The 14,117-nt window shown below is 42.7% G+C and overlaps 1 protein-coding gene across 2 annotated transcripts in view; it reads right to left on the reverse strand.

Annotated features, from left to right (window-relative positions):
• NME7 (NME/NM23 family member 7) overlaps window positions 1-13,834 on the reverse strand; it is a 77,773-nt gene extending 63,939 nt beyond the window's left edge. The window contains exons 1-2 of one of the 2 annotated variants that reach the window (XM_081199035.1): window positions 13,664-13,834; window positions 8,758-8,843 (exon numbers count right to left, since the gene is read on the reverse strand). Coding sequence is in view for 1 of the 2 variants with exons in the window: in XM_081199034.1 (XP_081055160.1) it covers window positions 13,664-13,666 (3 nt within the window). In the remaining variant the exon portion in view is untranslated. The remainder of the gene's footprint in view (window positions 1-8,757; window positions 8,844-13,663) is intronic. The other variant, XM_081199034.1, reaches the window with a different exon arrangement.
• Window positions 13,835-14,117: the final 283 nt, after the last annotated feature.

Here is a 14,117-nt window from a genome sequence, read left to right on the forward strand (position 1 = left end):
GGGCCATGATCTTTAATATGGACAGGGCTAGCCATGAAAATTATGTGTCACATTACAGCACGTCTACTTCTCTGCAGCAACCCTCGCCCACACTGCACTGCACAATATAGCACTATGCAGAAAAGACAACCTCAGTAGGTAAAATGGGCAAAAGCACATCAGGAGATTTTTATGTGCAGATGGATATCATGATTTCTCTTGCGAATAGCAGCCCCTCCAATCCCCTTTCCCAGTATGCTTTTTAATCTATCCAGGGTATATGTCCCAGGCAGATTTCATATCTACATTCAGCTATATTTTAGCACTACAGTACTGACTTTTTTCAGGAAGTCGTACTCCGGAATCTGAGATGAAATACACTCTCCCTGACCAAACCCTAAAAGTAAACACTACCAACCTCTGCAGTCAAATGTGAATTATTGTCATTGTTTAAACACATATCTCAAGCCAATAGTGGTGGGTTCTGTACACTTGATGGTGACATGGCTGTTTGTCAGGAGGGCATGCAACATATGGGGAAACACAAAGAACAAAGACTGGATCTGATAAAGGAAGACAAGAATGGGAGCAAGGGTAGGGACTGATTCAAGTGTCTAAGAACAGAACATTTGGCATAAGTGTTTCCCACTTCCCCAAGAAGTTCCAAAGTTTAGTTTCCTGTGAAGGGAGAGGCCCCTGGAGACTTATGGGGACTTTGTAATATAAAAAAGGTAAAAAGGTAAAGGATCTCCAGACGGTTAAGTCCAGGCAAAGGCAACTATGGGATGCAGTGCTCATCTCACTGCAGGTTTGCCCACAGGCAGGGTCATGTGGCCAGTACGCCTGAACTGCTACTGGTGCACGGAGGACCGTGACGAGCGTCAGAGCGCACGGAAATGCCGTTTACCTTCCCACCGCAGTCGTACTATTTATCTACTTGCACAGGTATGCTTTTGAACTGCTAGGTTGGCAGAAGCTGGGATGTGCTCTCTTACAGGCTATAATGGAGATAAAAGCACACCTAATTTTGCACCAGACTGCCAGAAAGGAATTCTTGATCTTACTACTTTATGCAGTGCATTATTAAAACCATGGGATTTGCTTCCACAAGGTGTGATGCTGTCCAACAACTTGGATGACTTTAAAAGGAGATTACATAAATTCATCAGGGAAAAGCCTATAAATGGCTAGCAGTCATGATAGCTATATGCTACCATATATGTCCCTGAATACCAGTTGCTGGAGATCATGAATGGGAGAGTCTTATTGTGCTTATGTCCTGTTTGTTGGCTTCACCCTTGGTTGGCTACTGTGAGAACAGAAGACTGGGCTATACCTGGGACCTCATTCTCATCGAGGAGGGCTCTTCTAAGGTTCTTATGCAGACATTTCCAAGGGTGTACCTTGGTGTAGCTAATGACAGATAAATTATTTTCTCTCTTCTCTCTCTGCCCAAGTTCAAAGTACAATGATTCTTTCTTTCCTTTCTCTCTCTCTCTCTCTCTCTCTCTCTCTTTCTCTCCCTCTCTCCTCTTCGCTCACTCACTCACACACACCCACACACCCAGCCTTGCAGCCCAGGTCCCAGAAACCACTCTTTGCTCAGAGAGGACTGTCATCTTGTAGAACATTCCCAGCCATACAGGAAGATTAGGGTGATTTTGTTTAAATCCTTGGCACTCCCCTGCCCAGCCATTCCCAGCAATCAAGGTGGCAATACTCCCAACAACCCTGATTTGCAAACCTTGACCTTCTCCCCACCTATAAATGGAGATTAGTCAAAACCTGCCATTTAAACCACCAGCATTCCATAAGAGCTGATGGCATTCAAAAAAGCAGTTCTGTGCTATTCATTTCCCAGTGGAGCAGAAGAAAACAATGCAACCCCCTTTGTGACTCAGCCTGCTTTCCCCAGCTCAGAATCTGCTTCCATACTTTGCCTGTACTGAAAAAGAGGCAACAAGTCATCATTATCACCCCAGACTGCAGAATCCTACATGAAAGAGGATGGAAAATTCTTCTTCCTCGTCCTTACTGCTGTTTATCCAACTCAGGCTGAGGCACAGCAGCAACCTGAGAAGCTTTTGTTGCCCTTGTCAACGCTCTATTCTAATGGCAATTTCCACAGACGCCAATCACTCACCTGTCATTCTGCCAAAGGTCCCCCCCCCCCATTTCTTTTATGCTACCTACGTGCTATTTGAGGATTTAAAGGTTTTACATTATATATTCCCACCCCAGGAAGGCTACTACTTCTTGAAAAAGTAGATGTACCCTATACTTTTGTTAAAGAGGGCTTTGTAAATATTGTAATTAGTCAAGATGAATTGATTCAAAATACAGAAAGTAAAGTAGACAGCATTGCCAGAGTCGTTTTCCCATTATGGAATCATTTCCAAGACAAGGAAAGGCATAAACTTTTGAGAAGAAATCATCATTAACTTCAGTAATAGAAAGGAAGAAGCCAAACTCCTCAAATGACCCTGAACATCAAATACCAATAGAGAAACACTAAAGTAATTACCTAGCCACATTATTTACCTTCACACTGACCTTGGTTTAATGTTTTTTTTGTGTGTGTAGATTTTATTTACACTACATATGACCAATTGCACATCAGAAGCATAATCCTTATACCTCCTGTAAAGCTGCAAAGAGAAGTAAGTAAACTTAGTTGTTTAGCAACTCCTATTTAAGGTCGCTGCCTCACCCAGAGGAGCAGGAAAACCACTGTGCATATCAATTCATTTAAATATATGCTAATAGTAAATTGCTTGTTTCTATAAAAGAGGCTAAGTGAGTAAAGAAAATAAAGAAGGTGGAAAAGAAAACCAAACATCCTGGTTAAGAGCAGGGCTTCAGCTCCTTGGGAAGCACATGCACACAGCCTTTCCCACGTCTGACACATCGAGGTCAGGTTTACTCAGAAGAAACTTCCACTAAGTTTAATGGGGCTTACGCCCAGGTATACAAGTATAGGATTACAGCTTAAATGTTGTTTTAAAAGGGAAAAGTAAACTGACTGGCTCAATATCATCATATTTAGATTATGATTTAGATTAAGATTGCTTTTGAGCCATAAAGATCCTCAAAGGAGCTTACAATAAAGTAATCATAAAACATCGTTAAACATTCATCTGTAATACAAAGTACACAAAATGCTGGCAGCAATTCATCTCCTGTTAAACCAGAGCCAATCCTGCTTCTCAAAAAGTCTGGCAGAATTTTTAAAAAAGGTGTTTTTAAAGGATCCATAAAGATCACAATGGAATAGTGAATTTCCCTCAGCAGAACACTTCACAACACGGTATACCAGTGCCACAAAAGCTCTATTTACAGATACGTCAGATGGCAGTACCACCTGAAGCAACATCTCTCTGGCAGATTTTAATTCCCTTAATTATTACTTATTTATATCCCACTTTTCTGCATTAAAATTGCACTCAAAGTGGCATACAATAAAACGGATGATACCTTTCCTCAAATGATCTTTCACAGCAGTTCATGCAGAGGTTAAGAAGCATGGAAAACAAGGAGGAGCCTGGCAGAACTGAACTGTAAAGGAAAGTTTCCACAGGGAAGACCAATTATCTTCCAGCACCATCTTCTGACTGCTACTACAGTAAAACAGTACCTTCACTAATAATGTATGCAGGTGATCCAGAAGGATACCAAAGCAAATACTCTCAAAGCCACAGAGAGATCCATGAGGACCAACAGTGCAGGTAAACCATCAAGGGGAAAATGGCAGCCTTTAACCCAAACCTTGGCTTGAAACTGGCTTGAAATAGATTTACATAAGAAGAGCCCTCATGGATCAGACCAAAAGCCCATCCAGCATCGTGCTCTCACAGTGGCAAGCAAGATTCCTATGGGAAGGGGGCAAGCAGGACATGAATGCACATTAGACAACCCATTTCATAAGTCACTGCTTTTAGCCAATAAGCCACCAGCCATAGGACCACACAAACTGGGCAAAAGAAAAACAGGGGTACAATATTCCAGCACAAGGGGACCAAGAGTTTTCAGCAGTGGTCTTACAATTGCTACTTTTAAGGAGGTATGTATTACTCCTCCCCCTCAAATATGTTTTGATAATTAGCAGTAACCAACTGAATTATCTCCTCCAGTATACAGCCATGATGGACATTAGCCCCAACTGTTTTGTTCACATACTTAGGTGTTAACAGCTGAAACTTTCCTCATACAACAGGACAAACAGCTCCGCTCAAGACTCAGTATCCAATGTGGCATCTAATTTGGGTTGGAAGCAAGCTGCTTGATCCAAAAGTACTCTGAAGAACTGTCATGGCATGCATTCAAAGGCCCCAGCAATCCAAGAGAGTGGGGACCAGGTTAAAGCACAGAACCAAAGAACTGCAGAGTTGGAAGGCGTTCTGAGGATCCTCTAGTCCAACCCCCTGCGATGCAGGAATCTCAACTAAAGCATGCATGACAGATGACCACCCAACCTCTGCTTAAAAGCTCAGTGGAGATTCACCTGTGGAATGGAGCTACGCTGTGCAGGAAGGATCATTCCCCAAATAATTAGCTTCTAAGGAAGAAAAATAGCCTGCCATTTTATAGAGAGATTTGGAAGACAAAAAAGCATTTGTACAAAATGTTACCAAGATCAATAAAGAAAGGAAACAAGATTGTGCTAATTTAAGCTATATTAGTAAAATGCCAAAGCACCGCATGGGGTTAAGCCTTCCTCTGCTACTCCATAATAAAATGTTCAGAACTATAAGAAACACTGCATTCGGCTTCTTTTGCACTTTAGTGAAAGGAAAGGCTAATGAACGATATTGGAAAGCAAAGCACCAATACTCTGAAGTTATGTTCCCAGCTTTTTTCTTGACATGCTGTGTAATTGTGGGCAAAATAGCTCAACCACCTACATGCCTCAATAATCCCCAAATTAAGGCGATGGAATTAGATTTATCAAAGACGTCTAAGACAAAGCAAAGTAGGTATAATGTGGTAAAGTGAAACTCTGGGGGTGTGGTTCCCTTCCGTGCTACTTTACTTAATGACTATATAAGCAGTAGTTTTGAGGGCATCAGAGAAATTAAATAAAGAGGACTGTGGTGTTACATTTCAGCATACCTGCAGAAAGTGAGTAACACAGATTTACAGAACAAGGAAAAACTCTGTGAAATGTGAGCATCTTGAAATGTGGCTTAGGCCCAGTGTACCTTCAGAAGAGCCTTTGCCCACATGAATTCCAAGATTTTTTATCTTCTGGAAAAAGAGGCTCTGGGAAAACAAACCAATAGGTGCAGAGGATAAAGCATGTTTAATTCTGCAACATGGAGCCATTTAGTGTAGAATCTCATTCAGTGTTATTTCAGCTAATGAAGGGTACGCTGTGATAATCAATTCACAGAACTCCCCATGAGGCCCAGATAAACTCTTCACTGTTGGATTTCAGGTGGAATGTGAAAACCTTCTTTATTCAGACTAGTACTGTACTAATTAGAGCTTCTCAGCAATTTCTATAGTCCAGAGGATAAATTAGATGGAATGCAGAAATTCAGGACCTGGTCTATTGCTACACTACATTGACGTTAACACTATTTCATTCACTGGGTAGATATTTTTTTTAATCCCTTCAGCCATTTATTTATTTATTCTGCATAAAGAAGCAACCTAAAAGGCATTTTTTACACCGAAGGGCTAAGCCACATATGCGGAAATATTTTATTTCAGAGAGACAAAAGGTGACAACTCTCTTGCTCAGTTTCTGTATGTATTAACTGAAGGATACCATGTTTATCTAGTTCAGTCAGTGGCAGAGCACCTGCCTTGCATGCAGGGTTCAGCCATTCAATGGAAACTGAACTAATGGACCAATTGTCTGACTCAGCTTCCAAAGCTCTCCTCAACCCAGTTTTTGGGCAAAATGATTGTGTAACTAGTATCCTACTGGAAACAGTTATGGATGCATAGTTCCATGCCTTGTCTCTGACAGAGGAGAGATGAATCTCTGACAGATAAAAGATGCCAGCTCACACAGGCATAAGCAGCACGATGTGGTGTGAATATGGGATTACTGCTGCTTGGCAAGGCCACGTCTCTTCACAAGTTGTACCAGCCAAATAAAAGAGCATTGCAACCCACAGATGACAAATTACACAAGCGTGTTTGAGAATCAGAGTCTTGTAATTAAAACCAAGTAGGTTGTGCTAAAATTGGCCCCTCTGCTCTCACTGAATATAGAACAAGTTCTAAATGTTACCTTTAATAAGGACAAAGTGCTCCTCAAGACAGCAATACTTGCCCATTTTAATAAGCAGAATTTTCAGAGTGGGGAGAATAAAACTTGATACTAGCAGGGCATTATAGGAACATGCAGGCAGACAAAATAGGGCTTCGACACAGGGGCAGCAGCTAGTGTTAGAAACTCAGATATATATGCTAGGCACCAAATGGCTCCTTAAACCAGGAGTTACAGTTGCAAAAATGGAATGCCTAGTCGCCATTTGGGGGCCAGACAGCTTGAAAGCAGTTTTCAATACGACTTTTTGGTTCCTGAAATTCATTCTGATTGCACAGATAAAATATAATGGATAGAATTCTACAGGATGTGTTGTTTAGTGTGTGAAAACAGTCACGATCCAAGGATCCTCAGGCATGCACCTCCAGATGGTGGAGACGTCAGGCACCTGGCCATCTTCACTTAGTGGTCACAAGTGGCCAATAGCCAGGAGGAAAATGCACCAGGCCAATTTCAAATGCTGGCAGCAGGACACTTGAGTAAGGGGCCTTGTACACAACCACAACTGGCCACACACTTTTGAAAGCCAGTGAAAAATAATATGAGGAGTCCTCAGAAGGTGCTAGAGCAGTTTACTGAAATGAGCCCAGACATTTGTTGAGGCCTTCTCATCTAGGTTTTTCCGTACAGAGGTTTGGAACCAGAAGTTAGAAATAAAAACGTGTGTTTGTTTATGAACATATGGGTCTTTGAAAGGAAATACTCACAAATCGCACACTGCACCTTTAAACACCACTCCTCCAATGCTTATTTTTTCACTATCGTTTCAGAATGTAATTACAAATCAGACTTCTATCCCACCATTCCTTGAATGCACAGAGGGCAACGTACGTAGGAGTGTACATGAATGAGAGATTTCAACTCAAGTGGCTGAGGTCCAAGCCAGGCACTCTACCCACCACGCTACGTTGCTCTTCTGCATTCCACTTTTCCCGAGCACTTCTAAAACACGTGGACTCTCCTGAAACTGCAGTGAAGGTGAAAGGTGACCTTCAGCCAGCTGATACCGGTGTGTGTTAGCACCAAATAGCTGGAAAGGCGGTTCCAAAGAGCACACGTTTAGCATTTACCTTGAACATTCTGAGAGTATCATGGCCTATTAAAAATTTATTACCTTGCTACACAGAAGGCCAAGAGCTCAGCCAATCCCTTTCTCCTTCGCAACTGGGAACATTTTGAGCCAGCATGCATTGTGTACTATAGTTTAACCAAATAGTCTCCTGCCAAGGCTGTCATTAAAGTTAAAACGCTTCTTTCACCTCGTGTTGTGTCAAATATTAACCCTTGAGCAATTCAGCCGAATACAAATTTCAGCCAGAGCAGACAATGTCTGATGGCATACTCATAAATCCTCTATCATAAAGACAGATACCAAGTTAATATTGAACAGGTGTATGTGTGTGTAAAAAAACCAAAACTTTATCTAATATCTTTAGTACAGTGAGTAACGTAATGAATGATGAAAATGGAAAGTTTGCGGGGGGTGGGGGACCAAGAGGGTTCCAAATGACAGGCACAGTATAAATTCCTGGAAATAAATGCACAAGTACAAAATAACAATAAAACCTTATTTATTCAGATCAACTCATAAAATTAGCTCGTTAATTCCCCATTTAAGAGTTACACTATAAATTTACTTTGTTGCCAAGACATGAAGGGCCATTCTGCATGATTTCTACCACAAGCCCTCTCTCATTTCAAAAGAACACTGACATTTGTTGTCAGTTGCCTTATAAGCGATCAGGAACAAATGATTCATTTCCATTTCAGATATTCAATGTAACCAGCTGCAGTACACTGAACCAGATGTTTTAACATTTGTGCTATAATGTGGTTGCTTGAGCAGGGGCTGCATATGGCAGAGATGCATAAACGGACCAGGGCATGTGTCTTAGTCACACTTGCAGAGCAGTCCTATATTGGATTGGCAGAAAATCTCATGGGTTTCAAATAGAGATGCCTTCCCTATTATCAGCTATCTGATCCTTTCATGTCAAGGACTAAATCTGGGGCCTTCTGTCACTGAGAATGACCTGCCGTCCTGCTACTGGGTTTCCACTAGAATCAATAACCATTATAGCAAGCACAGGGGAAATTAGACCACCAGGAAGTAGGTACTTTACCTTTCTGACTTAAACTGGATTTCCGGTCATTTGCTCCCTTTGGTTCCATTGGTATTATCTTTTCCCTTAGTAAAATGGTGCTATTTATTATTCTGAATGGATTAACAGAGGATTGTCTCATTTAAATTGTAAGTATTTATGAAACAGAACAATGCTGATCGTGTGGCACCACTGTTGCCCATGGAACTGTTTGCACAACAGAACTGTTGCTCATGGAATGTTTTTCCCTAAGTGCATCAGCTAGCACAATTTAAAAGTAATTACAGCTACCACAATATGTTTTCCAATGCTCCGAGGATAGGGAATGTTTACAAATGGGTCCAACTAATATGGTTAGCATGAACAAACTGTAATGGGTAGCAGGCTAACACTCACCCTTTAAAAGAAATGGCAGGTTCAGGTTTGTCAGCTAAAGGGCTCCACCTAGTGCTCCACAGAAGTCAGATTATATCAAGTCTCAACTAGGAGAAATTGTATTATTTATTAATTATTGTTAAACTATGGGCGGGAACAAATATATGAAAGAAACATAGTACACTTTGGCAAATGACAAAAAAAAAATCCCAGGCAAATAACCAATCAAATGTATACTCAAGCAAATTCACACCATTATTTAAACATTTGAGGCACCCTAGCCTCCTACTCTTGCACATGAGGCATGTGAGGCCCTGGCTTATAAAAAAAAATGACCAGTGCAGTGCACTGGGCGCATCAGCAGCATGCTCAATTCAAGGTTGATATGGGCATGAGATTTTGTGACTAACTACAAGTTACCAGAAATTTCCCCAAGTCTATAAATACAAACACTTGGATTGTAGCCACTGTTACTTCTACTCAGAATATAGACCTATCGAAAATACTGTTAATGATTTGCTTAGGTCCATTCATTTCAATGGTTTACTTCAACAATAAATAAGCTAGATACAGCCCTTTATTTCTATCAATACTTCTTTGAAGTCAAACATAATTTTGCTCTTGCTGAACTAGGGGCCGTTCTGGAGACTGCTTACATCATGAAAATTCTACCTGAGATTTTGAGAACATTAAACAGTCTTATCAGTTACACTTAAAGTCATCTTTTAGGAAGATGGCCAGCTGAGGGGGAAGTGAGCTTGAAGAACAATTACTGCCCACTTTTACATAAATCCATTTTATGTATGATGCAAGTTTAAATCGCACACTCGCAAGCACAGAAGCTGAGCTAAAAATAAAAGCAGACAAAGGGCTAAGACTAAAGAAAGAAGCTAGCTTACATCTTGCCAGATAACAATCCTCTAAAACTGATATTTTTATGATACAATACAGTATAATCCTACTTTGGAAATTCACCAAATGTATGAAGTATTTTTTAGAAATTATTTTCATCACATCTAATCACAGTTGTCTACAATTAGATGAAAATGTGATGCCTATTTTTAGAACAATAAACAAATACGTAAATACTGTATTGTAAATCACTCATTATTCTTTCAACAGACTCACAAGAGTTGCAATATATACTATAATAATAGTAATAGTAATAGTAATAATAATAATAATAATAATAATAATAATAATAATAATAATAATAATAATTTATTTTATACCCCTCCCATCTGGCTGGGCCTCCCCAGCCACTCTGGGCGGCTTCCATAGAAACCAAAAATACACTAAAATATCATACATTAAAAACTTCCCTGAACAGGGCTGCCTTAAGATGTCTTCTGAATGTCAGGTAGTTGTTTATCGCTTTGACATCTCGTGGGAGGGCGTTCCACAGGGCGGGCGCCACTACCGAGAAGGCCCTCTGCCTGGTTCCCTGTAGCTTTGCTTCTCACAATGAGGGAACCGCCAGAAGGCCCTCGGCACTGGACCTCAGCATCCAGGCAGAACGATGGGGGTGGAGACGCTCCTTCAGGTATACTGGACCGAGGCTGTTTAGGGCTTTAAAGGTCAGCACCAACACTTTGAATTGTGCTCGGAAACGTACTGGGAGCCAATGTAGGTCTTTCAAGACCGGTGTTATATGGTCTCGGCGGCCGCCCCCAGTCACCAGTCTAGCTGCTGCATTCTGGATTAGTTGTAGTTTCCGAGTCACCTTCAAAGGTAGCCCCACGTAGAGCGCATTGCAGTAGTCCAAGCGGGAGATAACCAGAGCATGCACTACTCTGGCGAGACAGTCCGCAGGCAGATAGGGTCTCAGCCTACGTACCAGATGGAGCTGGTAAACAGCTGCCCTGGACACAGATTTGACCTGTGCCTCCATGGACAGATGTGAGTCCAAAATGACTCCCAGGCTGCGCACCTGGTCCTTCAGGGGCACAGTTGCCCCATTCAGGACCAGGGAATCCTCCACACCCGCCCGCCTCCTGTCCCCCCAAAACAGTACTTCTGTCTTGTCAGGATTCAACCTCAATCTGTTAGCCGCCATCCATCCTCCAACCGCCTCCAGACACTCACACAGGACCTTCACCGCCTTCACTGGTTCTGATTTAAAAGAGAGGTAGAGCTGGGTATCATCTGCATACTGATGAACACCCAGCCCAAACCTCCTGATGATCTCTCCCAGCGGCTGCATGTAAATGTTGAAAAGCATGGGGGAGAGGACAGAACCCTGAGGCACCCCACAAGTGAGAGCCCAGGGGTCTGAACACTCATTCCCCACCACCACTTTCTGAACACGACCCAGGAGGAAGGAGCGGAACCACCGTATAACAGTGCCCCCAGCTCCCAGCCCCTCAAGACGGTCCAGAAGGATGTTATGGTCAATGGTATCAAACGCCGCTGAGAGATCCAGCAGAACTAGGAAACAGCTCTCGCCTTTGTCCCTAGCCCGCCGGAGATCATCAACCAGTGCAATCAAGGCAGTTTCAGTCCCATGATGAGGCCTGAATCCCGACTGGAAGGGATCCAAATGGTCCGCTTCTTCCAGGTGTGCCTGGAGTTGTTCAGCAACCACTCGCTCAATCACCTTGCCCAAGAATGGAATATTTGAGACTGGGCGATAGTTGGCCATCGTGGCTGCTCCAATACAATCTCGATAAATTTAATAAGTATGTTTGAGGCACCAATGGTTCACACACAAACATTTTGTTTCATCTAACCAGGAATCTAACCAGGTAAATAGGAAAGTGGTTTTGTACCACCTACCTTCCATTTTATAGCACCAATTTTATAGACCACAATGCATATATACAACAGTAACCTGAAAATTTTACCCATGAAGCAAGGTGAGGCAACTACTTCAGGTGGCAGGAGCCATTAGGGCAGAAGATCCCAATGCTGATCTTTCTTCTCCCACACCTCTACCCGGCACAGAAGCTTCAATAGAAGGGAAATTTTGGGGATGGATTGGTGTGACACACAAAAAGACCCAATCTGTGTTGAATTAAATATATTCAAAGAAGAGGGAACTAAGAAAGAGATAATAATAGGTTCCAGGTTTCCTCCAATCTGTGTCTCATATTGATGGGGCCCTGGTCCTGTCTGAAAGGTACAGAAAGTCTGCACCCCTACTATTATGTATCAGATTGTCATGCAAAGTACATCACTGTTCTATGTTTCACTTTTCTTTACAGCAAGGGTTATCTCCTCCACCCTTCATGGACCAACTCTGACATCTGGGCACCATCACCCACCTGTCTATCATCTGACATCATTATGATATAGGAGACAACTTCAAAGGTGAGCAACATGATGAAAGAGGTGTTTCTAGGACCAAGGTAAAACTCAAACTCCCTTGTTTTGCTATTGCCGGCAAGATTAACATTGTTAATGTAATCTTACTATACTTATTGCACTGATTTTTTTTTTATGTTGTTGCACTTGCTATTATGTTGTTGTTTTATTATGCTACTATGGCACTGTTCTTGTGATTGTTGATTTTGAGAAATGTTACTGTTTCCTTTGTTGTAAACTGCTTTGAGCATGATTTTTTGTGTAGAAGAAGCAGAATATAAATAAATTATGACCGAATAAAAGGGAATCGCTGTATCCACTGATCAGCAGTTACAGCAAGCCCCTTTGAAGTCCATAGGCTGGCAGAGCTTAGATCTAATCATCTGTTGCTGGGGCTTCTCTCTTGAAGTTTGTCCTCTTCAGTGTTGAAGCACACATATCCCTTAAGTCTTTTCCCTTTGTCTTTGTTTTATTACATTTGTAATATTATAGTATCCTTGTACCTTTATATACAAAAACAGGCAGAGCACAGTAGAAGCAAATCTGCATTCATTCAGTAAATCCCCAAAGACTAATATATACACGGGCTGCTCTCTACTTTGGCCTCCTCTTGCTCAAACTGTTGGCTGTCACATTTCTTCCAAACTGATAATTCTCTCTCTCCAGATTTTGGAAGAAGGTAACCTATCAGGAGAGCCAGTATGGTGTAATGCAAAGATGAAGAACTTGTGGCCATTCAGACATTGCTGGGCTACACAATTCCCATAACCCATGACCACGCAGGCTGGGGCTAACGAGATTTGGGAGTCCAACACCACATGGAGGACCACAAAATCCTTTCCCCCACCCCATGGTACAGTGGTTAAACTGTTAGGCTAGGAACAAGAAGGGCCAAGCTCTGAACACTTGAAGTTCTGAATACTTGAAGGAGCATCTCCACCTCCATCGTTCTGCCCGGACACTGAGGTCCAGCGCCGAGGGCCTTCTGGCGGTTTCCTCACTACGTGAAGCCAAGTTACAGGGAACCAGGCAGAGGGCCTTCTTGGTAGTGGCGCCCGCACCGTGGAACGCCCTCCCACCAGATGTCAAAGAAATAAACAACTATCTGACTTTTAGAAGACATCTGAAGGCAGCCCTGTTTAGGGAAGCTTTTAATGTTTATTGTATTTTAGTGTTCTGTTGGAAGATGCCCAGAGTGGCTGGGGAAACCCAGCCAGATGGGAGGGGTATTAATAAATTATTATTATTATTATTATTATTATTATTATTATTACACCACCACTTAGCCATGGGCTTTCCTGGGTGGCCTTGGGCCTGTCACTCATCCCCAGCCTAGCCTACCTCACAGGGTTGCTGTGAGGATAAAATGAGGGAGAAGAGTAACAGCGGCCACTGCCTTGAGCTCCTCAGAAGAAAGGCAGGATGTAAATAAATGTAATCAGTGACGTCACAACACATTCCCCCCCCAAAAAAAGCACCCCCACTGAGGAGCTATTAAGCACCATTTATTCGCTAACATACCATCCCTCAATGGGAGTCACTGCAGAAGCATTATACACACACACACACACACACACGGCGACTAGCTAATGCATCATTCCAACCCCCCCACCCCGGAACTCACCATGGTACCGCCCTCGCCTGCCCTTCACGCTCCTCTGCCTCAGCCCAAGCAGCACTAGCTCCCTCCAACAACAAAACGGTCCAGCTCTGCCCGCTCGCCAACCAAAACCGCTTCTTAGCAACCGAAGCCACGCCTCTTTCCCGGCGCGCGCATAGAACGCGGTGGTGGAAAATACACTTCCGTTGAAAGGGGGAAACCGCCATTAGCGGTGACTCACGATTGGCTCAGAGTAAGCGCCGCTCTAGCCCTCGACGGAAGATAGAGCCAGGCTATTACTCCCCACTGAAATACGGAGCGCAACATAAGCGGACGTCATCGCTGTGAAGTTGCACCGAAGCGTAGAGATAGGAAAACAGAGTAAACAAATGCGCACTTCTCTCGCGGTCATGCCTCATAAATTCTTTTTGAAGCTTCCGCTCCCGCTTCACCTTCCTATACCAAGTGGCAGCTGCCC

The sequence above is a fragment of the Podarcis bocagei genome (genome assembly GCF_964188305.1).
Source record: "Podarcis bocagei genome assembly, chromosome: 6".
Classification (NCBI taxonomy): Eukaryota; Metazoa; Chordata; class Lepidosauria; order Squamata; family Lacertidae; genus Podarcis; species Podarcis bocagei.